Here is a 24,570-nt window from a genome sequence, read left to right on the forward strand (position 1 = left end):
GTAGCTTACAACCCAGCGGTATGAATATTGACTTCTCTAACTTCAAGTACCCTTGCTTTCCCTCTCCCTCCATCCTTCTCCCATCCTTTACTTTGGATGTTTAGTTGTCTCCTTCGCTGAGCTAACAATGATCTATTCTATAATTTCCTTGAGCTTTGGCCCCTTTGATCTCTCATTTTCACACATTACCCTTCCATATCTCTAGTTTCCCTCTCCCCTGACTCAGTCTGAAGAAGGGTCTCGACCCTAAATGTCACCACTTCCTTCTCTCCAGAGATGCTGCCTGTCCCACTGAGTTACTCCATATATCTATATATTTGATAGATCTATATATCTATAGATATATGATATCTATGTATATCTATATACATTAGATTGTAATCTATCTTGCGATAGATTGTATCTATCACAAAAGAGAGATTTTCGGTGTAAACCAGCATCTGCAGTTCCTTCCTACATAAGTCAATCTGTGTGTTCCTCAACTGGAAATCACTGATGATTCAGGATATCCATTACCTGAAGTGCAGGTTTGAGGCATTCAAATTGAGTGACCGTGACCTGTACAGGAAATCTAGCTACCACCTTTGCAAAGCCATCACCAAGAGACAATATCAAACCAAGCCCAGGACCCACATTAACCACAAAGCCACCTGATGATGATGCCAAGGCTTGCAATCTATACTGGGCTACAAAGCAAAGTCAGGCAGGAATCGCTGACAACAACACGTCCCTCCCTGATGAGCTCAATGCATTCTATACTCCTATTGAACAGACATTCGGTGAAATGCAGTCACCCATCCTAAAAGTCTTAGGTGCACTTGTACCCATGGTCATTGTTGCAGATATTAAATTGACCTTCCAACAGAGGTCATGGCCCACGAGAGGAGTCGAACAGTCCTGAAACAGTCTGCCTAGGCTGCCGGGAGGCTGAGATACTGGCCCGTACAGTCGGCCATGTAAGTCAGTTATGGGAATGGATCCGTCGGTTCAGGCCAGGCGGAGTTCCAGAACACCGGTCACTGGTAAATTCGATCCGGCTGGTCGGGGCTCTGGAAGTTTTGAGGAAAAACTTTTTCACCCAATGAGATGTGAATCTGTGGAATTCTCTGCTACAGAAGGCACTGGAGGCCAATTCACTGGCTAATGGAATCGAGGGATATGAGGAGAAAGCAGGAACGGGGTCCTGATTTAGAATGATCAGCCATAATCATATTGAATGGCAGTGCTGGCTCAAAAGGACGAATGGCCAATTCCTGCACCTATTTTCTATGTTTCTATATTGCTAAGTCTGGCTGCAGGGGTTGGCTATGGGAACAGATCGGTCTGCTCCGTCCGGTTGGATTTCCAGAGCCGCGGTCGCAGGGGGAAAAATTTGACCCACCGATCAGACGTCCGACCTCAAAAGTCCCAAAGAGGCTGAGATGGGCTGCCTCACCCAGCCTAGGCTCTGCATTTTCGATAGGTCGCCCGGGGGTATTTCAAATGGGCTTTTGTCTGAATCAAAGGAGAGCCGGACCATCAGTTGACGGAAAATAGCTGGTGGACCTGTACCATCAGATTCAAGAACAGCTGCTTTTGTGCTGTCATCAGAAACTTGAGCAGACCTCATAAATGCTGACCATGAATTTCTGATCTCCCGTTTACCTTGTTTAGTTTAGTTTTTTTAGTTTTAGAGATACAGTGCGGAGAAAACCACACAGGTCACGGGGAGAACGTACAAACTCATAGTCAGGATCGACCCTGGGTCTACTGGTGCATTAAGGCAGCACCTTTACCGCTGCGCCCCCTTGTTTGTTGTGATTTCTCGGTGGGGCACAAAAACAAAGTTTGAAAAAGTTTTCTTTGCTTTTCCTTCAAGTTTTGAGGTGAATGAAACCTCAGAGAATCTCACCTTGGTGTTATATCGAGATAGAGGCACATATGGGAATGTATCACTGTTTTACTATCCCCAAAATCTCAAGGCGCAACTTGGATTGGATTTCAATGTACAACCAATGGTGAGTTGAAATTTTAAAATATATTTTCAAACTGATGGGTATGAAGAGTTCACTTTTCAACATTTTAGTGTACTTTTGCAGCAAGGAACTGCAGATGCTTGTTTAAACTGAAGATAGACACAAAAAGCTGGAGAAACATAGCAGGTCAGACATACAGAAGGGTCACAGAAACATAGAAAATAGGTGCAGGAGTAGGCCATTGGGCCCTTCGAGCCTGCACCACCATTCAATATGATCATGGCTGATCATCCAACTCAGTATCCTGTACCTGCCTTCTCTCCATACCCCCTGATCCCTTTAGCCACACGGGTCACATCTAACTCCCTCTTAAATATAGCCAATGAACTGGCCTCAACTACCTTCTGTGGCAGATAATTCCAGAGATTCACCACTCTCTGTGTGAAAAATGTTTTTCTCATCTCGGTCCTAAAATACTTCCCCCTTATCCTTAAACTGTGACCCCTTGTTCTGGACTTCCCCAACATCGGGAACAATCTTCCTGCATCTAGCCTGTCCAACCCCTTAAGAATTTTGTAAGTTTCTATAAGATCCCCCCTCAATCTTCTAAATCTAGCGAGTATAAGCCGAGTCTATCCAGTCTTTCTTCATATGAAAGTCCTAACATCCCAGGAATCAGTCTCGACCCAAAACGTCATCTATTCCTTTTCTCGAGGGATGCTGCATGACTGGCTGAGTTACTCCAGTATTTTGTGTCTATTTACTGTTCCTTTTCTTTTATGCGCTAGCTGAATTTGCAGTGGTCAGGAGCATTGGGAGTGGAGAGTAAGTGTAACACTGAAATTGATTCAGTTTGTCCATGCCAACCAAATTGCCCAATCAGGTCCACTTGCCCATGCCTAACCAATATTCCTCCAATATTTCCGATTCATGTACTTTAGAAAGCATACTGTTTGGTTGCATCACAGCTTGGTTTGGAACAGCTCTGTCCAAAACCACAAGAAATGGCTGTGATTTGTAGATGTAGCCCAATCCATCACACTATCATTGACTCCATCTACACTTCATGCTGCCTTCATCAAAGATTTGTCCCATTCCAGTCATTCCTCCTCCTCCTTGCTCCCATCAGGCAAAAGGTACAGAAGCTTGAATTTTAGTTGAGATTACATCCCAATAAGATTCTTTCCAAATTACTTAACATCCAGACTCAGAAATTCATCACTGTTTCTTCACATTGATCATTGCTAAATCCTGGAATTCTCGAATGGACACCACTGAGAGTATCTTCACCAGAGGGGAAATTGCAGTTCAAGGTGAGGGCTCACCACCAAATTCTTGGAGTTGATCAGATGCACATAATAAAAGTTGACTCAAGTACCATATGTTGGCCCATACATGGATACCTCTATAATCTGAACATTTGATTTTGTTTATCTTGGGACACTGTAAGCCACATTGAAGTTGTGGGGTATATTGTTTTTTTTATCTTGACTTTGTAGGTCATTTATTTTAATGATGGAGAGAGATACAAAAATGTGGAGATTGAAATCTATGATGATGATACTCCAGAAGGGGATGAGGATTTCCAGATAATCCTCGCTAATGCCTCTTTAGGATTAGAACTAGGAGAAAGAATCACAGGTAACAATTTTGTTTACTACGTATAGAGACTGCAGTTTTGTTTTATTGGGTATGATGAGAATTAATGTTTCTAAGTAGGAGCAGAATTAAGCCATTCAGCCCATCAAGTCGACACCACCATTCCATCTCTCCCTCTCAACCGCATTATCCTGCCTTCTCCACATAAACCCTAACACCTGTACTAATAGGTGCAATAGCTGAACCATACTATAGTCTATATTACTAAAAGTCTGATCTTGACCGCTTTTGGCTCGCTGTGGTGTGATTTCCGAGAGAACGCCGCGACCTACGGCCGTCATTTTTGGCCACCTCGCTCAGAGCCCCCCTCCACCTTCTGGGACCGGTGGATATTTCCCATCGGTGAAAAATCAGAGAGATATTAATGTTTTTTTTAAATCCCCATTCTCTCTGCGCCCCCCCCCCTCCGCTGGCGGCAGGGGGGACGTGACTATAAAACCCGGAAGTGTAGTCCCTCACTCAGTCTCTGCCAAACCCAGGAAGCGAGAGGGTCACGGCTCCCTGAGCTGCGAATAACACTGAACGCACGTCTACTCCACCGTGAGTCCCATCGATGCTGCTGTAAGGTGGCTGCTGCCCAATTGTTTGCCTCGCCTTTTTGACAAGTTTGTTTTCACAAAATGAATTTTGGTTGTCGGGTGGCTGCTGCCCAATTGTTTGCCTCGCCTTTTTTTAACAAGTTTGTGTTCACAAAATGAATTTTGGTTGTCGGGTGGCTGCAGCCAAATAATTTGCCTTGGCTTGGCTTTTAAAATCGGTGCAACATTTGGCTGCCAGCCCAAGAATCCATTTGGCCCACAATGTCTATACTAGCCCTCTGGAAACCAGTACTTCGGCCCGCAACACCCATACTAGCGCAACAGAACTCTCCCCCCCACTGGCGAGCAATATTGGAATTGGTGGAGAGGTGGAATATTGCAATGGCGACCGTGTGATGCTGGGACCCAACGGGTCCCTCTTAGTCTAGTAATATACTGTACCATAGTAATAGCTGTGCTATAAACAAGTGCATCTGGATTCAAATTTACTTTTGCAGTTGATAGAATAAACGGGCAGGTTTATATGACCTGAAAATAAATAAGATCTGTAATGTGCAGTTATGAATTGAGCTGAAAGGTTTGATTAGATCGTAAGCTCTTTGTGAATCGACATAGATACTGTAGGCTGTATGATCGCGCATGTTGTAATATTTTCCTAGTTCAGTGATTTATTTAAATTTAAAAAAAAAGTATTTTTTAGTTTGTCCAATCATATGGGAAGTTAGAAATACACAGAAAAATTATTTGGTAGATGTGGTTTGCTGAAACATCCTCATATCCTTGAATGTTATGGCAAAACATTTTGAGAAAGATTTCTTAATCCATCTGGGTTTCTGCTTATAGAATGTCATTGTTATTACAGCCACAGTGATCATCTCTGCCAATGATGATGGACATGGGATTCTGTTGTTTAACAACACTGAGCACTTTTTCCTTAAGGAGCCAAGTGCCCCTGGTGCATCAGAGAGCATCGCAGCACTACACATTATACGAAACCCACCTCGAGGAACATTTGGACAAGTCTCTGTTCAGTATATAGTCACAAGTATGAATGGATCTGATCCTTTGTTGGACCTCACACCTACACAAGGTGTTATTGTACTTGAAGATGGCGTAAAACAGAAGGTAAATCACTCATGAAATAATTAAAATATTTTTGGCCACTGTAATGAAATACTGTAGTTGTTGGAAAGAACTGCAGATGCTGGTTTAAATCGAAGGTAGACACAAAATGCTGGAGTAACTCAGCAGGACAGGCAGCATCTCTGGAGAGAAGGAATGGGTGACATAGAAACATAGAAAATAGGTGCAGGAGTAGGCCATTCGGCCCTTCGAGCCTGCACTGCCATTCGATATGATCATGGCTGATCATCCAATGTGGCCTCAGCATGTCTTGTACAACTGTAACCTGACCTCCCAACTTCTATACTCAATACTCAGACTGATAAAGGCCAATGTACTGAAAGCCTTCTTGACCATCCTATCTACCTGTGACATCACTTTCAAAGATTAATTCTGGAAAAGATCATGAAGCAATCGAGAGCAAAATTACTCATTTGAAGGGGGATAACTCAAATTTCACTGTACCTTAATTGCTACACGTGACAATAAACTGACCTTGAAACCTTGATAATTTTACAGCTTGAAAATGGGACTTGGAAATTAAAGATTGGTAGGCAAAACTATAATTGAAAGAAGGATTTATTATGTAAATGGTGGCCGACTAGGAAAAGGGGAGATGCAGCGAGACCTGGGTGTCATGGTACACCAGTCATTGAAAGTGGGCATGCAGGTGCAGCAGGCAGTGAAGAAAGCGAATGGTATGTTAGCTTTCATAGCAAAAGGATTTGAGTATAGGAGCAGGGAGGTTCTACTGCAGTTGTACATGGTCTTGGTGAGACCACACCTGGAGTATTGCGTACAGTTTTGGTCTCCAAATCTGAGGAAGGACATTATTGCCATAGAGGGAGTGCAGAGAAGGTTCACCAGACTGATTCCTGGGATGTCAGGACTGTCTTATGAAGAAAGACTGGATAGACTTGGTTTATACTCTCTAGAATTTAGGAGATTGAGAGGGGATCTTATAGAAACTTACAAAATTCTTAAGGGGTTGGACAGGCTAGATGCAGGAAGATTGCTCCCGATGTTGGGGAAGTCCAGGACAAGGGGTCACAGCTTAAGGATAAGGGGGAAATCCTTTAAAACCGAGATGAGAAGAACTTTTTTCACACAGAGAGTGGTGAATCTCTGGAACTCTCTGCCACAGAGGGTAGTCGAGGCCAGTTCATTGGCTATATTTAAGAGGGAGTTAGATGTGGCCCTTGTGGCTAAGGGGATCAGAGGGTATGGAGAGAAAGCAGGTACGGGATACTGAGTTGGATGATCAGCCATGATCATATTGAATGGCGGTGCAGGCTCGAAGGGCCGAATGGCCTACTCCTGCACCTAATTTCTATGTTTCTATGTTTCTATGACAGCATTTGCAGAGAAAATAGTTCTGCCACAGCCTGCCTACATTTTCATGGTGGGAATGACAAGGAGACCATAGTCAGAGCTCCTTTCATGACAAAAGTTGGAGAATAAGATTTAGCAGAAGAAAGGATCTATGACAGTTGTCAGATTGACAGCACACGAGAGAACCAGGCTAAGAATTGAAAAATCAGAGGAAATGCAAATTTAAATTAAAGCTGTGAAGAGTTTAGTTTATTGTCATGTGTACCAAGGTACAGTGAAAATATTTTGTTGCGTGCTAACCAGTGAGTGGTAGAAAATGATATGTGATTACAATGGAGCAATCCACAGTGTACATGATAAAGGGAATAACATGATTAACGTTTAGTGCAAGACAAAGTCCAGCAAAGTCCGATCAAAGAGTCTCCAATGAGGTAGATAGCAACTCAGGACTGTTCTCTAGTTGTGGTAGGATGATTTACTTGAACAGCTGGGAAGAAACTGTCCCTGAATCTGGGCGTGTGCGTATTTACGGACGTCGGAATCTGGACGTCGGCTCCGGAAGCCACGGTCTCGAGTAAGGAGGCCCGACTATGGGTGGACATGGGGATGGGACTGGACTTTGTGGCTTTCCCCACAATGGGAACCATTGTGGGGGGATGTTTTGATGTTGAAACTATCTATTACTGTCATGTTGTATTCTTTTTTTATGTGCTGCATGGCAAAAATAATTTCACTACACCTAAAGGTGTATGTGACCAAATAAAATTTGAACTTTGAACTTTACACTTCTATGCCTCTTGCCTGATGGTGTAAGAGTAAACAAACAACTGATTCACTGGCATTTAGAAGGATGAGAGGGATTTATATAGAAACATATAAAATTCTTAAGGGATTGGACAGGCTCGATGCAGGAAAAATGTTCCGAAGTTTTGGGAGTCCAGAACTAGAGGTCACAGTTTAAGAATAAGGGGTAGGCCATTTAGTACAAGGATGAGGAAGAATCTTTTCACCCAGAAAGTTGTGAATCTGTGGAATTCTCTGCCACAGAAGGCAGTGGAGGCCAATTCTCTGGATGTATTCAAGAGAGAGTTAGATATTGCTCTTTGGGCTAACGAAATCAAGGGATATGGGGAGAAAGCAGGAACAGGGTACTGATTTAGGATGATCAGCCATGATCATATTACTGGAGGTGTTAGCTCGAAGGGCCGTATGGCCTACTCCTGTTTTCTCTGTTTCTAATGTCAAAGAGGTCGTGTAATGGGGGAGTTGTCTTGTGAGAAAGGGCTGGGCAGTCCTGGCCTGCATCCGCTGCAGTTTAGAAAAGTTAGGGGGAATTTGATTCAAACATCTAAGGTCCTGGCAGTGTGAATGTGGCGAAAATGATTCTTCTCATGGAATAAACTAGAACTAAGGGTCAGCATTTAAATTAAGTTGTTTCTTGTTTAAGACAGTGAAGCAAAACATTTTCTCTCCGAGCATCCTCGAGGGGTGGCGGAAATCGTCAGGTTGAGGCAAAAAGTAGACGGATAATTGATAATCAAAGCAATGAAAGGTTTTCATGAGTGGATGAAAATACAGAGCTAAGGTAAAAATTACATTGGCACATCATCTTATTAAAATGGCAGAACTGGTGATTCTGGTGGCTAACTAGCGGCAAGGTGGATAATTCTTGCTCCTAATTTGTTTGCCGATGTGGGTTTTTTTTTTTAAAGAACCAGGGACAAAATGTACTTCAGAAGATGCATTATAGTATTGGAAGTAATGGATGTACATCCAGTCCCTGTTAATCCCATTAATTATTGTCTTCTGTTCTGTTAATTCTGTTGCTGGCAGACTGACCTTCACTTAATGGACTGAGTCTGAACAGGGTGACTCAGTCTGAAGAAGGGTCTTGACCCAAAATGTCACTCATTCCTTCTCTCCAGAGATACTGCCTGTCCCGCTGAACAACTCCAGCTTTTTGTGTCTCTCTTCGGTTTAAAACCAGCATCTGCAGTTCCTTCCAACACTTAAAGGACACTTTTCTATTCACACCATGTGATGCTTCACAGCACCCTATTTCACTTCACTCCACAGTCTTTGCTGCTTTTAAAACAAAATGATTAATAGTAAGGTACACAAAAGTGCTGGAGAAACTCAGCGGGTGCAGCAGCATCTATGGAGCGAAGGAAAAAGGGCAACGTTTTGCGCCGAAACCCTTCTTCAGACTGGTGGGGGGAGGTGTGGAGAAGAAAGGAAAAAGGAGGAGGAGGAGGAGCCCGAGGGCTGAGGGAGAGCTAGGAAGGGGAGAAGACAGCAAGGGCTAACAGAATTGTGAGAATTCAATGTTCATGCCACCAGGAAGCGGAATATTAGGTGCTGTTCCTCCAATTTCCGGTGTTGCTCGCTCTGGCCGTGGAGGAGGCCCAGGACAGAGAGGTCGGATACGGAATGGGAGGGGGAGTTGAAGTGCTGAGCCACCGGGAGGTCAGGTTGTTTAATGCGGACCAAGCCGTGGTGTTCGGCGAAACGATCGCCAAGCCTGCGCTTGGTCTCACCGATGTAGATCAGATGACATCTAGAGCAGCGGATGCAATAGATGAGGTTGGAGGAGGTGCCGGTGAACCTCTGTCGCACCTGGAACGACTGCTTGGGTCCTTGAATGGAGTCGAGGGGGGAGGTAAAGGGGCGAAGTAAAATACTTTTGCGCCTTTCTCCAAGCTACCCAGTCTACACTTGTGTGCGACCCTGGTTGGATCCTGGAACCAGACAATTATTTTACCTGACACAGGCTAAAAAGCTCAGGCCTAATGTCAGGTTATATAGTCTTCAATTGGATGTAGTACGCTACTGTTCTTGGTTTGATAGGGGACACAAGAGATTGCAAATCCTGGAATCTTGGACAGAAATTAAAGTGTAAAACAGGAAGAACCAGGCAGATTAAGCAGCATTTGGGTTGGGACCCTTCTTCAGTTGGATGCTCCAGGACCCACTGAAATTCTACCAGTACTTTTTATTTTTTAAGTTTGATAGTTGACTACTTGTTGACTACTCAATTAAATGCCCCCTCTCACGGCCAACTTGAGTACTGAGAAATGACATTGAGTACTTTGTTCAATTTGTTAACAACCGTATTAGGTGGAACTTGTACCATCTTCAATTATAATTGGTACCTTGTTTCTTCGTTTTGTTTCTTCAGATTGTGAAGATTTCTGCTATATTGGATGAAGAGTCAGAGATGGACGAAGAGTTCTTGGTTACTTTGTTTGGCCCTACAGGTGGGGCTAGGCTGGGAGACCAAGTACAGATCATGATAACAGTCCTTCAGAATCAGGCACCACTGGGACTTTTTAGCATCTTCCCAGTAGGAAACAGGTCAGACAAAACTAACACATACAACAATATACATTGAAGATTAAGGTTATTTTGGGATCCTTCTATAGCTTATCAAAGTAAAATACATTTATAATCCTAAGGACATGAATTCAAATTCTGGCCCCAATTTGTAATTCCAAATGTCCTTTAACAAATAGATCTTTTGAAGAATTTGCTATTTTGATAGTATTGGCATTTATTTCAAAACTGTCAATAACCTGAAGTTTGGGTCGCTGCCTATTTCTTCTACACTCCAGCGAGTACAGGCCCAGTGTTGACAAACGCATGTGTTAACCTACTCATTCCTGGGATCATTCTTGCAAACCTCCTCTGGACCCTCTCCAGAGCCAGCACATCCTTCCTCAGATATGATGCCCAAAGTTGCTCACAATATTCCAATTGCGCCCTTACCAGCCCCTTATTGAGGAGCCTCAGCATTACATTCAAGTCCTCTTGTAATCAATGCTAGCATTTAGTTTGCTTTCTCTACTATCAATTCGACTTGCAGATTAACTTTTTGGGAATCCTGCACCAGCACTCCAAATACCTTTTGCACCTCCAATTTCTGGATTCTCTCCCCATTTAGAAAATAGTACAAACCTTTATTCCTACTACGAAAATGCATGACTCCACACTTTGCAACACTATATTCCATCTGCCACTTCTCAGCCCACTCTCCCAACCTGTTCAAGTCCTTCTTCTAAGTGCCCCATAACTTCCTCCTTAATGAATGAATGAATGAATGAATAAGTTTATTGGCCAAGTATTCACATACAAGGAATTTGCCTTGGTGCTCTGCCCGCAAGTGACAACATGACATACAGTGACAGTTAGGAATGACACATAAAATATTAAACATTAATAATAAAACATTATCGATTAAATATGTGAATTAAATAAAATACCAGAGCAAACGGAGACTACAGATTTTTGGTTATTGATTAGAGCTACTAATCGTGGAAAAAAGCGTTTTTTATGTCTGGCTGTGGCAGGTTTGACAGTCCAGAGTCACCTTCCAAAGGGAGCTTAAAATCTTACCAATCTTAATTGTCTTAATATGAAGGTAGGTGGCATTCTTAGAAAAAGTTTAAATAATAATTTTAACTTAGTTGGAGATGGTTTTAGCAACCCTTGATCAGACTGCTTAATTCAAATGATAAACCAAGGGTTTTTCAGTGGGTTTCAGTGATAATATGTCACTAAATTGGTGCTGTATATACAGCAGCCAAAATAATAGATTCAGTTCAGTTTACTGTCACGTGTGCTGAGGTAGAGTGAAAAGCTTTTGTTGCATGCTAACCAGTCAGCAGAATGATTGAAAAAGATTGATATGATTGTTGTTTTGAGGGCAACACAGTGGAATTCAGCTTGCTCTTGCATGATGGCACCTTTTCTTTCCTACACACGCAAATGCACTTTGTCAAGAATTCATTTGACGGCAGTTCAGATCTCTGGTTTTCGTATTTTCTCTGGAAACTCTGGTTTTCGTATTTTCTGTCCTTCCATGATGCATGGTACTGAGGCCACGTCAAATTCGCCTGTCACCTAACACTTGCAAACCCAATACATGCCACAACATGAGGTTGCTTTGGCAAGTAAGGTGAAAGTAAATCCAAAGGGTTTCTACAGCTATATTAATAGCAAAAGGATAACGAGGGATAAAATTGGTCCATTAGAGAGTCAGAGTGGACAGCTATCTGCAGAGCCAAAAGAGATGGGGGAGATATTGAACAATTTCTTTTCTTCGGTATTCACCAAGGAGAAGGATATTGAATTATGTGAGGTAAGGGAAACAAGTAGAGTAGCTATGGAAACTATGAGATTCAAAGAAGAGGAAGTACTGACACTTTTGAGAAATATAAAAGTGGATAAGTCTCCAGGTCCGGACAGGATATTCCCTAGGACATTGAGGGAAGTTAGTGTAGAAATAGCAGGGGCTATGACAGAAATATTTCAAATGTCATTAGAAACGTGAATAGTGCCGGAGGATTGGCGTACTGCGCATGTTGTTCCATTATTTAAAAAGGGGTCTAAGAGTAAACCTAGCAATTATAGACCTGTTAGTTTGACGTCAGTGGTGGGCAAATTAATGGAAAGGATACTTAGAGATAATATATATAAGCATCTGGATAAACAAGGTCTGATTAGGAACAGTCAACATGGATTTGTGCCTGGAAGGTCATGTTTGACTAATCTTCTTGAATTTTTTGAAGAGGTTACTCGGGAAATTGATGAGGGTAAAGCAGTGGATGTTGTATATATGGACTTCAGTAAGGCCTTTGACAAGGTTCCTCATGGAAGGTTGGTTAAGAAGGTTCAATGGTTGGGTATTAATGGTGGAGTAGCAAGATGGATTCAACAGTGGCTGAATGGGAGATGCCAGAGAGTAATGGTGGATGGTTGTTTGTCAGGTTGGAGGCCAGTGACTAGTGGGGTGCCACAGGGATCTGTGTTGGGTCCACTGTTGTTTGTCATGTACATCAATGATCTGGATGATGGTGTGGTAAATTGGATTAGTAAGTATGCAGATGATACTAAAATAGGTGAGGTTGTGGACAATGAAGTAGATTTTCAAAGTCTACAGAGAGATTTATGCCAGTTGGAAGAGTGGGCTGAAAGATGGCAGATGGAGTTTAATGCTGATAAGTGTGAGGTGCTACATCTTGGCAGGACAAATCAAAATAGGACGTACATGGTAAATGGTAGGGAATTGTAGAATGCAGGTGAACAGAGGGATTTGGGAATAACTGTGCACAGTTCCCTGAAAGTGGAATCTCATGTAGATAGGGTGGTAAAGAAAGCTTTTGGTGTGCTGGCCTTTATAAATCAGAGCATTGAGTATAGAAGTTGGGATGTAATGTTAAAATTGTACAAGGCATTGGTGAGGCCAATTCTGGAGTATGGTGTACAATTTTGGTCGCCTAATTATAGGAAGGATGTCAACAAAATAGAGAGAGTACAGAGGAGATTTACTAGAATGTTGCCTGGGTTTCAGCAACTAAGTTACAGAGAAAGGTTGAACAAGTTAGGGCTTTATTCTTTGGAGCGCAGAAGGTTAAGGGGGGACTTGATAGAGGTCTTTAAAATGATGAGAGGGATAGACAGAGTTGACGTGGATAAGCTTTTCCCACTGAGAGTAGGGAAGATTCAAACAAGGGGACATGACTTGAGGATTAAGGGACAGAAGTTTAGGGGTAACATGAGGGGGAACTTCTTTACTCAGAGAGTGGTGGCTGTGTGGAATGAGCTTCCAGTGAAGGTGGTGGAGGCAGGTTCGTTTTTATCATTTAAAAATAAATTGGATAGTTATATGGACGGGAAAGGAATGGAGGGTTATGGTCTGAGTGCAGGTAGATGGGACTAGGGGAGAATACGTGTTCGGCATGGACTAGAAGGGTCGAGATGGCCTGTTTCCGTGCTGTAATTGTTATATGGTTATATGGTTATAACAAACTCTTGTGGATGAATGCTGCATCAGTTTTGGTCCACGGGATGTAAAACTTCATACAATGTTGATTTGCACTTCATTTAATTTACTTTGTGAAATCAGAACCATTTTCATTCTTTTGTTATTATATGTAGGACTCGTGTCCAGAACCTGGAGGAAGGCAATAGAACTCTGTATTTTAATATTTCACGAAGTAAAGGTTTAGAGAATAGAGTCACAGTGGAATGGGAGACACAAGCTGGAACAGCAGATGGAATCAGTGAGTTGTATTTTAAAAATAATACGGAGTGATCCATAGAAAATCTGTTCCAAAAGGTTAAATATAATTCTAATGTGAAAGCAAAAAAATGTTTAAGTGGCTATATTGGTGCATGCATTGTTACCAATAACAAAAACAGGTTTTATTTCAATGAACGGTTTCTTCTTATTTTTTTTAATACAGTAGATGTCAATTTACAACGATAATATAACTTTTTATCTCAGTTTTATTCTTTGTTATTTCATTTATATTTCATTTTCACTGGTGGAGAACTTCGATGTCACAAGCCTTTTTGGTTGAGACCTTTTGGATGCTGATATTTTGTCATGTACTTTAAAATATATAAATGCTTTTGTAGAGCCAGTCACAAGGGTTCATTAGACTACCTTGTTGATCTGTATCCTCAAATAAATAGTAACCTGGAAGATCAGTGCAATGAACAATTATTCTATCTTGAATTAATCTCTTTTGGTAAACAGATTGCCATTGAAATATTAGTCTATGTTTTTCAGATGGTCTTTATTGCTCCAATTATTTTTGCCTTAGCTCTATTTTTCCTACTGAATTACTAAGTTACTCATATCAATTTATTTTTATTTTATTTATTTTTTAAATACATTTTTATTAGAGGCTTCTGCATATCATAATCGAAACCAGTACAGACTTTGTTTAACGGTTACATATTAAATATCCAGGTTTCCAGGGACCAAGTTATCAAAGTAGCTGGGATCCTCCTTTATCGGTTAACTAGTAACATTGTCTCTAATTATTTATTTATATTTATAGATAGGAAAAAGAAAGAAAGAAAGAAAGAAAGAAAGAAATTCGAAAAATAGGATAAACTATCAATAATACAACTTGGGAGATAGGTCCTTAGTTCAGAGAATATAACTATTCATCTAGTCCTGGGTTCAGGCTTCAGTCTATTATTTCTAAGTGCATACTTGCATTTTGCTATAAATGGAAAAATGAAGGCAAATCATTGATCCTGTGGGACATTACTAGAATTAAAAAGAATTTGATAAATATTTGGAACACAAATATGTAAACATTAGTCATAATATTGGTTCCATCTTTCACATTTCCATGAGATAATGTGATTTCTCATCTAACGATGTATAAGGCTTTGATTTTTAAATATTTATGGTAATCTATTAATCTATATATCCATTTTCTGAGGCTGCGAAGTGACTAAAGAACGTAGGGTGATGCAGTATATTTGAAGCATAGGAAGAGCAAAATAAATGGGAGGAAAAGGGGGTTCCAACAACATCTGTAGAATATTAAAACCAATGATTGGAGCCCAATGGTGATGCTGGTTGGAAGAACCCATTGGAGGTTAACATTTATCTTGCCAATGGTTCCAGCAGAGGGAGTAAAGGTTCACCAGATTGATGTTTGTAACAGTGAATTTGGATAGGCTGATGACGGAGACCTACTGTACAAAATGTAACCAGTTCCTATATGGTCAATGGTCCAGAATGTACTTTGGCCTGTAAGCTCAGTGCGTTGAGATGGGAACTTTGATTCATATATACTGATGTTACTGCCTTTGCTAATTGTTTTCTCTCCTCTAATCATCAGTCCAGATGCATTTCTAACCTTCATTTAGCTTAATATTGCAGTATTTTTAAGGTGGGGAGGATTGCTTTTCTTTTGAAAACACGCCTGTCTATACGCATGCATGCAAGGAAAAATAAACTTGCATCTGAGAGGAATTGATCAGATGGCAATGGGCAGCCATTGTTCAGATGGTGAGTTGCCACCTGGACCATGGGTCTTTCTGGAGGCTGTCAGAACATTGAAACATATACTAGGAGACGACTATATTTTCAGCAAGCCAATCAAGATACAAATTGACAATGAAAAGTAAATTGCTAAGGTTTGTGAGGTAATTTAAAATCATCATCATGTAATTAATGTCCTCATTGTTCTTATCTTTTCAGCTGGTGATATTCAAGTGTTGTCCATATTACAGAGTTTCTCCGAAACACTTGGCTCGAGGTGGTGTTTCCTGAAATTTAACCACAGCCTGTTTGGAATTTTTCTTCGAATAAACGGAAGCAATTGGAACTTGGATGCCCTGTCGACCCTTCATCGATGGCAGGGTGTATTTGTCCCAGTGCAGGTTAAAAAAACCAAAATACTCTTGGTTTGCCTATTCTGAAATTACAATAATTCTTGAAGCCTGTGAACTGATTATGGAATTAACATTGTGATTGTTTTTCTTGTAGAACATTGAAGCACAAAATCCCACAGGCTGCACATCTTTTGTCAGAAATGATGTATCCTATATAATCATTACTCACAGTGGAGTAACTGGATCTAAAGCATCCAACAACGACATTTACAGGTTTACATTGCAATCTGAATTAACATTGGTAATGATCTACATATAGCTTCCTGCTTATAGTTATTAATTTGAGTGTTGCAGCGAATTAGAGTTGTTTTGACAGAATTAAATATTGGTCCATTTGAAGAAATGTATTTAATCAGTACATATATAACATAGTTTAGAGTAAAGGGCCTGTCCCACTTGCATGCAATTGCATGCGTTTGGCGCGACCAAACGGAAGCGGAGTTCGTGCTAAGTACGCGCATGACGTAATTTGCGTCATACTTACCAAGCAGCTGGGCAGGAGGCGGGCCGATTGAATTTGGGCGTCGCACGACGTCGGGCGGGGACGTCATCACGCAACGCCACGTCGGGCGGTGACGTCATCGCGCATCGGGCAGGAGATGGGCCGACTGAATTTGGGCATCGCACGGCATCGGGTAGTGACGTCATCACGCAACGCCACGCCGAGCGGTGACGTCATCGCGCAACGCCACGCGCTAGGTGTACGCCGTCAAGACACTGCGTACGACCGCAATGCGCCTACGTGCCGACAGGCTGTTGGCGCGTGAAGATTTCGGACACTGTCAGATTTTCTGAGCCCCGTGCGTTCTCGGGACCAGCCCCGCACAACTCCGCGCTTCTACGCGGGACCGGCCCCGCACGGCCTATACGGTGCCCGTACGCCTCAAGCTACCACGTTTGGTCGTGCCAAACGCATGCAATCGCATGCAAGTGAGACAGGCCCATCACTCAGTTTGGAGCAACTCAGCGGGTCAGGCAGCATCTCTGGAGATAAAGGATGGGTGATGTTTTGGGTCGGGACTCTTGTTCAAACTGAAAGTGGGAGGGGGGAGATGAAGAGCTGGGGATGAGAATAGACCAGGACTAATCAGGGCCAGCCGTAATTGACCTTGGGCAGGGTGTTGCCTGGTAGGTCTATTGTTGGTCTGATCTAGAGGCACAATGTGGAGAGCTGTGGAACTGGTAAAATGACTATGGAGGAGGAAGGGGGCTAGGAGAGAGGTAATATAGTTTATCGGATATCATTAACCAAAATTGTGGACACCGGCAAACCAATAGCAATCAATGCTAACATTGAGATTTTGCGATCCATGTGTTACTTTTGTGGAACGATGTGCTTGTACCCTGGAGATCCCACTGCTCTACAACACTCCCTAGGCCCTGCCATTCACTTTGAAAGTATGGCCGTGTCTTCCGAAAATGCAACACCGCACACTTATCTGTTTTAAACTCCATTAACCATTCCTCAACCCAACTGATCAAGATCCTGCTGTAAGTTTTAATAACCATCTTCACTATCTATGACACCTTCACCCTCTGCTTCCGACCATGAGGCTAATTCTCTATCCAGTCGGCTTGTCAGCTAGCTCTTCCTGGATATGTTGCGATCTAACCTTCCAGGGCTTGTGGTAGCAATGGGGAAGAAGCTGTTCTTGTGTCTGGATGACCGGGCTTTGACGCTTCTATATCTTCTCTCTGAAAGTCGAAGGATGACAGGTATCATTTACATTATTTCCGGTTTTCCTGATGCAACTTGAAGTTGGCTGGACGGAAGGATGTAACAAGCCTCTGACCGACTAGGCAGTTTACCACTCGGTCTTTCAGGCCATCAGTGTAGCTTATCACTGAACACATGTAATATAAATTATGGCAATCATTTGCTAACAAGCAAAGGACACATTTTACATTTAAATGTTTAAATATTATAGTGTGTTGAATCAGAATTAGAACATACCAAAATGATTAAGATGGAAATCTGAATATTTTGGTTTTTATTTGATCGTCCTTTGTATTTTGAAATTATGATGTAAATGCTTAAAATCAGTAGTTTAGGTGTCATTGTTAATAACTGTCAGTGTGCCACTTAATATATCATAAATCTTGTGTACAATCCAGTTAACGATTTTTAGCGTACGTTGAAAAATGACCAACTTATGAGTTGTTTAAATTTCATGTTAATTTCAGTCATTTAGAAGAGCATTGAAAATGAGAGCAGAAATGACCCGTGAAGGGTCATATGTCCCTTCAAGCCTGTTCCACCATTCATCAAAATTCTGGCTGATCTCTCTCAGCCAAGTTTAATTCACTAACCTAATTTTGCTTCATTCTCTTAATGTCCAGAAGTCTTCTGATATTTGGAGACGCAAAGAACTGCATATGTTGGAATCTTGAGCAAAGGACAAAGTGCTGGAGGAACTCAGTGGCTCAGCAACTTCTGTGGTGGAACTAAACAGGCAGCATTTTGGGTCGGGACCTGTGCTGGCTCGAAGGGTCAAATGGCCTACTCCTGCACCTATTGTATATTGACCTTCAGAAGAGTCTGAAGATGGATCCCAACAAAACATCTTGCCCATTTCCTCCTCAGATGTTACCTGACATGCTAAGTTCCTCCAGCACTTTCTGTCTATTGACTCCTGTTTATTGAATTAATTAAATGATTCAGTCTCCAAAGCCCTCTTGAAAAAAAATCCTTATCTCGGTCCTAAACAGCCAACTTATTCTAAGATGGTAGACAAAAATGCTGGAGACACTCAGTGGGTGAGGCACATTTTCCCCCAGCATTTTTGTCTACTTAACTAGTAGGGTCATGTTTACTAGTGTCCAAATCATTCAAATAACTTCAAAATCCACAGAATTTTGGAAGATGTTAATAATAGCACAATAACCACCACCTGTCGAACTTGTGATATAGATAGTCATAGTCATATAGCATGTCAACAGGCCCTTCGGCCCAACTTGTTCATGCTGACCAGATGCCCAATCTACTACTTGGGCACATATCCCTCTAAACCTTTCTTATCCATGTACCTGTCCAAATGTATTTTAAATGTTGTTATAGTACCAGCCTCAACTACATCACTGGTAGCTTGTTCCATATACCCTCTGCGTGAGATCTCAGGATTTGTTGACCTCCAAGCTTTTTCACTTCTGTAATGCTTTTTCAAAATAATACTAATTTCCTCATTCTCACTAGACCATTGGTTCTCTATTATTTCCAGCAGATTATTTTGTTTTCAATAATAGGATCTAGGTTTATACTTAAGTTTGTATTTAGGTTTTATGTGCTACATGGGGGGGGGGGGGATAAATATTGGCAAGTTTATCTGGGGTGAAGCCTTTCAGGATAGAGGTGATAATTTAGAATGTGTGGTCAAATATGAGATTTATTTTGCAGAGCTAACCATGTTTCATAGCTTTCATCAAAATGCTTACTTAAATTCTCATAAATGGTACAATGTTTTATGTTAATATAATATACAATGTTATTATTCTGGTGATAGTCAAACAGAATTGAAGCAAGCCATTTGACCCAACTCATCCAACCAAGATGCCCCATCCAAGTTTGCCCCATTTGCCTGGGTTTGGCCCACATCCTCTAAACCTTTTGTATCTATGTACCTGCCTAAATCTGGCCCCCCCTTATCTCACTGACCTCCTCTCCCCTACCAACCCTCACGGTCCCTCAGATCCACATCAGCCGGTCTCCTCTCCATCCACAAGTCCAACATCCGCAGTTTTGGGGACAGAGCCTTCTCCAGGGCAGCTCCCAGGCTCTGGAACTCCCTCCCCCAACTGATCCGCAATTCCGTGTCCCTCACCATCTTCCAGTCCCGCCTCAAGACCCATCTCTTCACCTCTGCCTATCCTTAGCCCCACGTCCCCCTCCCTTTTCATCTGTGCATTAATTGCCTCATATTGTGTTTTGTATTGAATTCTGTCTTTACTTTGTGTACTAGTCATGTCTCTGCTATTTATTTAATTCCCCTTACATGTTTTTCCTCTACCTGCTAAATTTTTGTAAGGTGTCCTTGAGACTCTTGAAAGGCGCCCATAAATAAAATGTATTATTATTATTATTATAAATGCCTTTTGGATATTGTTTTTGTTTTTGCCTCAACTACTTTGGCAGCTTTTTTTCCATTTCCCCACATAAAAAAACTTGGCCCTCAGGTTCCTATTAAATTGTTCCCCTCTCATCTTAAATCTATATCCTCTGGTTCTTTATTCCCCTTACCTGGGGAAAAACAGACGTTGTGCATTCCCCTCATAATTTTCTATACCTCTGCAGGAACACACTTCAAACTACTGTGCTCTAACAAATAGAATCCTAGCCTAGCCTAGCAACCTCTACCTATAGCTCAGATTCATCTTCTTCTTTTGTGTCCTTATGCTATATAGCGGCTTGCCACTGCTGTACACATCGTTGCGCTATTGTAGTGTTAAGTGCAAGGTCTGCAGTAGTACATGGATTATCCCGCAATGGGCATTGCAGTGGGTGTTGCATTGTCTGGGTCTGTGTGCCACAGTCACAGGTTGTTGTACCCTCGATGTAGCCCCGTTTGTTCATCGTCACCCATGACCGCCCGACCCTGGTGCGCAGTCGGTTGAGACATCTCTAGTTCAGACTATTGAGCCCTGGCAACATCCATGTAAATCTTCTCGACACTCTTTCCAGATTATTGACATATTTCTTACAGCAGGTTGACAAAAACTGATGACAATACTCCTCGTGCAGTCTCCCCCAAATCTTTTACAACTTTAATATTATGGCCCAACTTCCATATTTGATTCAAAAGGGGAACTGCAGATGCTGGAATATCGAAGGTACACAAAATTGCTGGGGAAACTCAGCGGGTGCAGCAGCATCTATGGAGCGAAGGAAATAGGCGACGTTTCGGGCCAAAACCCTTCTTCAAAGTCAGGGCATCGGAAATGTCCTCGTTCTTCAGGGAACGGGGATTCCCCTCCGCCACCATAGATGAGGCTCACACCAGTGTCTCATCCATACCCCGTAACACTGCTCTCTCTCCCCATCCCCGCACTCGCAACAAGGGCAGAGTCCCTCTGGTCCTCACCTTTCACCCCACTAGCCGCCAAATACAACACATAATCCTCCGCCATTTCCGCCACCTCCAACGTGACCCCACCACTCGCCACATCTTCCCATCTCCCCCCATGTCTGCCTTCCGCAAAGACCGCTCCCTGCGCAACTCCCTCGTCAATTCTTCCCTTCCCTCCCGCACCACCCCCTCCCCGGGCTCTTTCCGTTGCAACCGCAAGAAATGCAACACCTGTCCCTTCACCTCCCCCCTCGACTCCATTCAAGGACCCAAGCAGTCGTTCCAGGTGCGACAAAGGTTCACCTGTATCTCCTCCAACCTCATCTACTGCATCCGCTGCTCTAGATGTCAGCTGATTTACATCGGGGAGACCAAGCGTAGGTTGGGCGATCGTTTCGCCGAACACCTCCGCTCAGTCCGCAATAACCTACCTGAACTCCCGGTGGCTCAGCACTTCAACTCCCCCTCCCATTCCCAATCCGACCTCTCTGTCCTGGGTCTCCTCCATTGCCAGAGTGAGCAACAGCGGAAATTGGAGGAACAGCACCTCATATTCCGTCTGGGGACCTTGCGTCCGTATGGCATTAATATTGAATTCTCCCAATTTTGCTAGCCCTTGCTGTCTCCTCTGCTTCCTTAACCCTCTAGCTGTCTCCTCCCACCCTCCCATCCGCCCGCCCTCGGGCTCCTCCCCCTCCTCCCCTTTTCCTTCTTTCTCCCACCCCCCATCAGTCTGAAGAAGGGTTTCGGCCCGAAACGTCGCCTATTTCCTTCGCTCCATAGATGCTGCTGCACCCCCGCTGAGTTTCCCCAGCAATTTTGTGTACCTTCCATATTTGATTCCCTGTTTTGAAGGTCTGCTTGTCAAAAGCCGGCTTGACCACCCTATTTACATGCGACGCCACTTTCAGGGAGCTATGTGCCTGTCCTCTGCTCTATAACACTATCATTGACTATGAAGGTCCTGTCCAGGTGTGACATCCCAAAATTTAACACCTTCACTCCACTGAATTAAAGTCCATAAGCCATCCCGATGTTGGGGAAGTCCAGAACAAGGGGTCACACACAGTTTAAGGATACGGGGGAAATCTTTTAGGACCGAGATGAGAAAAACATTTTTCATACAGAGAGTGGTGAATCTCTGGAATTCTCTGCCATAGAGGGTAGTTGAGGCCAGTTCATTGGCTATATTTAAGAGGGAGTTAGATGTGGCCCTTGTGGCTAGAGGGATCATTGGGTATGGAGAGAAGGCAGGTACAGGATACTGAGTTGGATGATCAGCCATGATCATATTGAATGGCGGTGCAGGCATGAAGGGCCGAATGGCCAACTCCTGCACCTATTTTCTATGTTTCTATGTTTCTATTCCTTGGCTCACTTGCCCAGCTGATCGAGATTCCACTGTAGTTATCCATCTTCACTCTGTGTGATACATTTGTTTTAGTGTCATCTGCAAATTCACTCATCTTTCATTGAAAATGTACAGTCACATCCATATCATTGATGTAAATGACACACAACAATAGGCAAACACTGAACCCTGAGGCACACCACTGGACACAGATTTCCAATCCGAAAAGCAATCTTCCAAAACCACCCTCTGCTTCCCACCATGAGGCCAATTCTGTATCCAGTCAGGATCTCATGCGATCGAAACTTCCAGAGCAGCTTTCTGCACGGAACTAATCAAATGCCTTGTTGTAGACCATGTCTACACCCTTCCCTCATCAACCTGCCCAGTTGCTCTTTCAAGAAATGTAATCATATTTTGTGGGGCCCAATCTCAGATGCACAAAAGCATGCTGCCTATCCCTAATCATCCTCTGTCTTTCCATATGCATGTATGTATATCTTACTCCTTGGCATACTCTCCAGTAACTTTCCTACCACAGATGGTAGACTTACTGATCTATTGTTTGCAGCCTTTCTAAGACATTGACACAACAATGATCACCTTCTAGCACCTCACATGAATGTAACAATGATTCCTATATCTCATCCACGACTCCTGTAATTTATTTTCCAGCTTCCCTACGTGTCCTTGGGTATATATACATAATCAGGCCCAGGAGATTTATTTACCTTTATTTTCTTGAATCTCAAAGAATGATTTGTCTCTTTGCTTTGATTTTCTCCACAGATTCAGTCTTTGACTGTCCCAGAAAGCAGTGATGTAAAACACTTTACACATGAAAACCAAGACTATTTGATCATCAGCAGCCAAGTGGACACTTTCGACAGTAACTCAAAGGTTAATTCTGAGATTTTGCAATACTATTAGACCGCAATATTCATTTCAAGATATTCATTATTTGTACAGTGAAGCTAAAAAAGTGGCAATTCAATAGAACTATCTTTTTCCAGTTTATTCAAATACCAGAATCAGCTCAATTGTTCGTCTTCATCATTCCTCTATGACTTCTGCGCACTTTCTGTCCTTTACAATGGTACGACTGTTTGGGTCAGTCACTGAGTGAACCCCGAAGACCCTGTCAGAACATAATGTCTCAGCCAAACAATAGTTGAGATTTTCATGGACAATGACTAGGTTCTACCCCCTTTTTGGGATAGAAGCTACAAATGTTTGAATATAGACTCAAGGGCAGCTTCTTTCCCACACTTATCAGGGTCTTAAATAGACCTTTTTGAATGCTTGAATTTACCAATCTATTGTTGTAGCCCTAGCACAATTATTTTTCAACCAATTTGCCTGGATAACACACAACACATAGATTTTTACTTTATCTCTGTGCGTGTGACATATAATAAACCAGTGTCAATACCCAAGCACCGTGCCCCACCCCACGTGGTTTTGGACTTGAGCATTTCACCGTTAACGTTGTTTAACCACTGCCTTCACGTCCAATGTTTCCTGCCCCCGATCTGATGTTCAATCTTAGCCAAAGTCTTTACGTTTATTGAGTTAAGTCTTTGGGCCATTTGGTAGGGTAGTTGTATCTACAGGTAATATACATACATTGCAGAATTTCAGGATACCGATTGACAAATTCTTGACGAATAGGGACAGCAAATTGAATTGAATACTTGAATGGAATTGAATACATTGTCACGTGTGACAAATCATAGTGAAATTCTTTACTTGCATAGCCAAGGTATGCAATAGTCACCACATAAAGGGCGCTGACAAAATTATAAGGTATCCCGCGTCAGGTCCACCCTACGCGCCAGGCATAGTGGAATATCATCAGATTAATGCTTAAGAAGGAACTGCAGATGCTGGAAAAGCGAAGGTAGAGAAAAATGCTGGAGAAACTCAGCGGGTGAGGCAGCATCTATGGAGCGAAGGAATTTCCTTCGCTCCATAGATGCTGCCTCACCCGCTGAGTTTCTCCAGTATTTTTGTCTACACTAGATTAATGCTGTTCCTTTGTAAGTATAATGATTAACGTGGTCTTCTGATGTTGTCTAAACACGATATGAAGACAGATCGGAAAATATTCCAGAATTTTTTATAAATTTGAAGTACAAAGTTTAAATCAAGTTTTAAACTGTACTGACCATGACTGACTTGAAGTAATTCAGATGTTGGCACAGATTGATGTTGCAAAATATTCTGAAATAGGCCAAAAAGACCCAAACAATATCGCCATCTGCGCTCCTTAGATGCTGATTTGAACAACCGATTTACATTTGGATATCCTCTCAAATGTTTTATGCTTGAGCTCAGGGTTGGATGAAATC

General features: G+C 42.4%; 1 protein-coding gene across 1 annotated transcript in view; it reads left to right on the plus strand.

Moving 5' to 3' along the window:
• The window catches only part of adgrv1 (adhesion G protein-coupled receptor V1), a 486,575-nt gene that overhangs the window by 141,938 nt on the left and 320,067 nt on the right, over nt 1–24,570 (plus strand). The window contains exons 41-48 of the mRNA XM_033017268.1: nt 1,859–1,997; nt 3,455–3,596; nt 5,016–5,278; nt 9,786–9,961; nt 13,544–13,668; nt 15,615–15,796; nt 15,903–16,049; nt 23,009–23,119. Of these exons, the coding sequence (XP_032873159.1) occupies nt 1,859–1,997; nt 3,455–3,596; nt 5,016–5,278; nt 9,786–9,961; nt 13,544–13,668; nt 15,615–15,796; nt 15,903–16,049; nt 23,009–23,119 (1,285 nt within the window). The remainder of the gene's footprint in view (nt 1–1,858; nt 1,998–3,454; nt 3,597–5,015; nt 5,279–9,785; nt 9,962–13,543; nt 13,669–15,614; nt 15,797–15,902; nt 16,050–23,008; nt 23,120–24,570) is intronic.

Source organism: Amblyraja radiata, chromosome 3, assembly GCF_010909765.2.
Source record: "Amblyraja radiata isolate CabotCenter1 chromosome 3, sAmbRad1.1.pri, whole genome shotgun sequence".
Taxonomy (NCBI): domain Eukaryota; kingdom Metazoa; phylum Chordata; class Chondrichthyes; order Rajiformes; family Rajidae; genus Amblyraja; species Amblyraja radiata.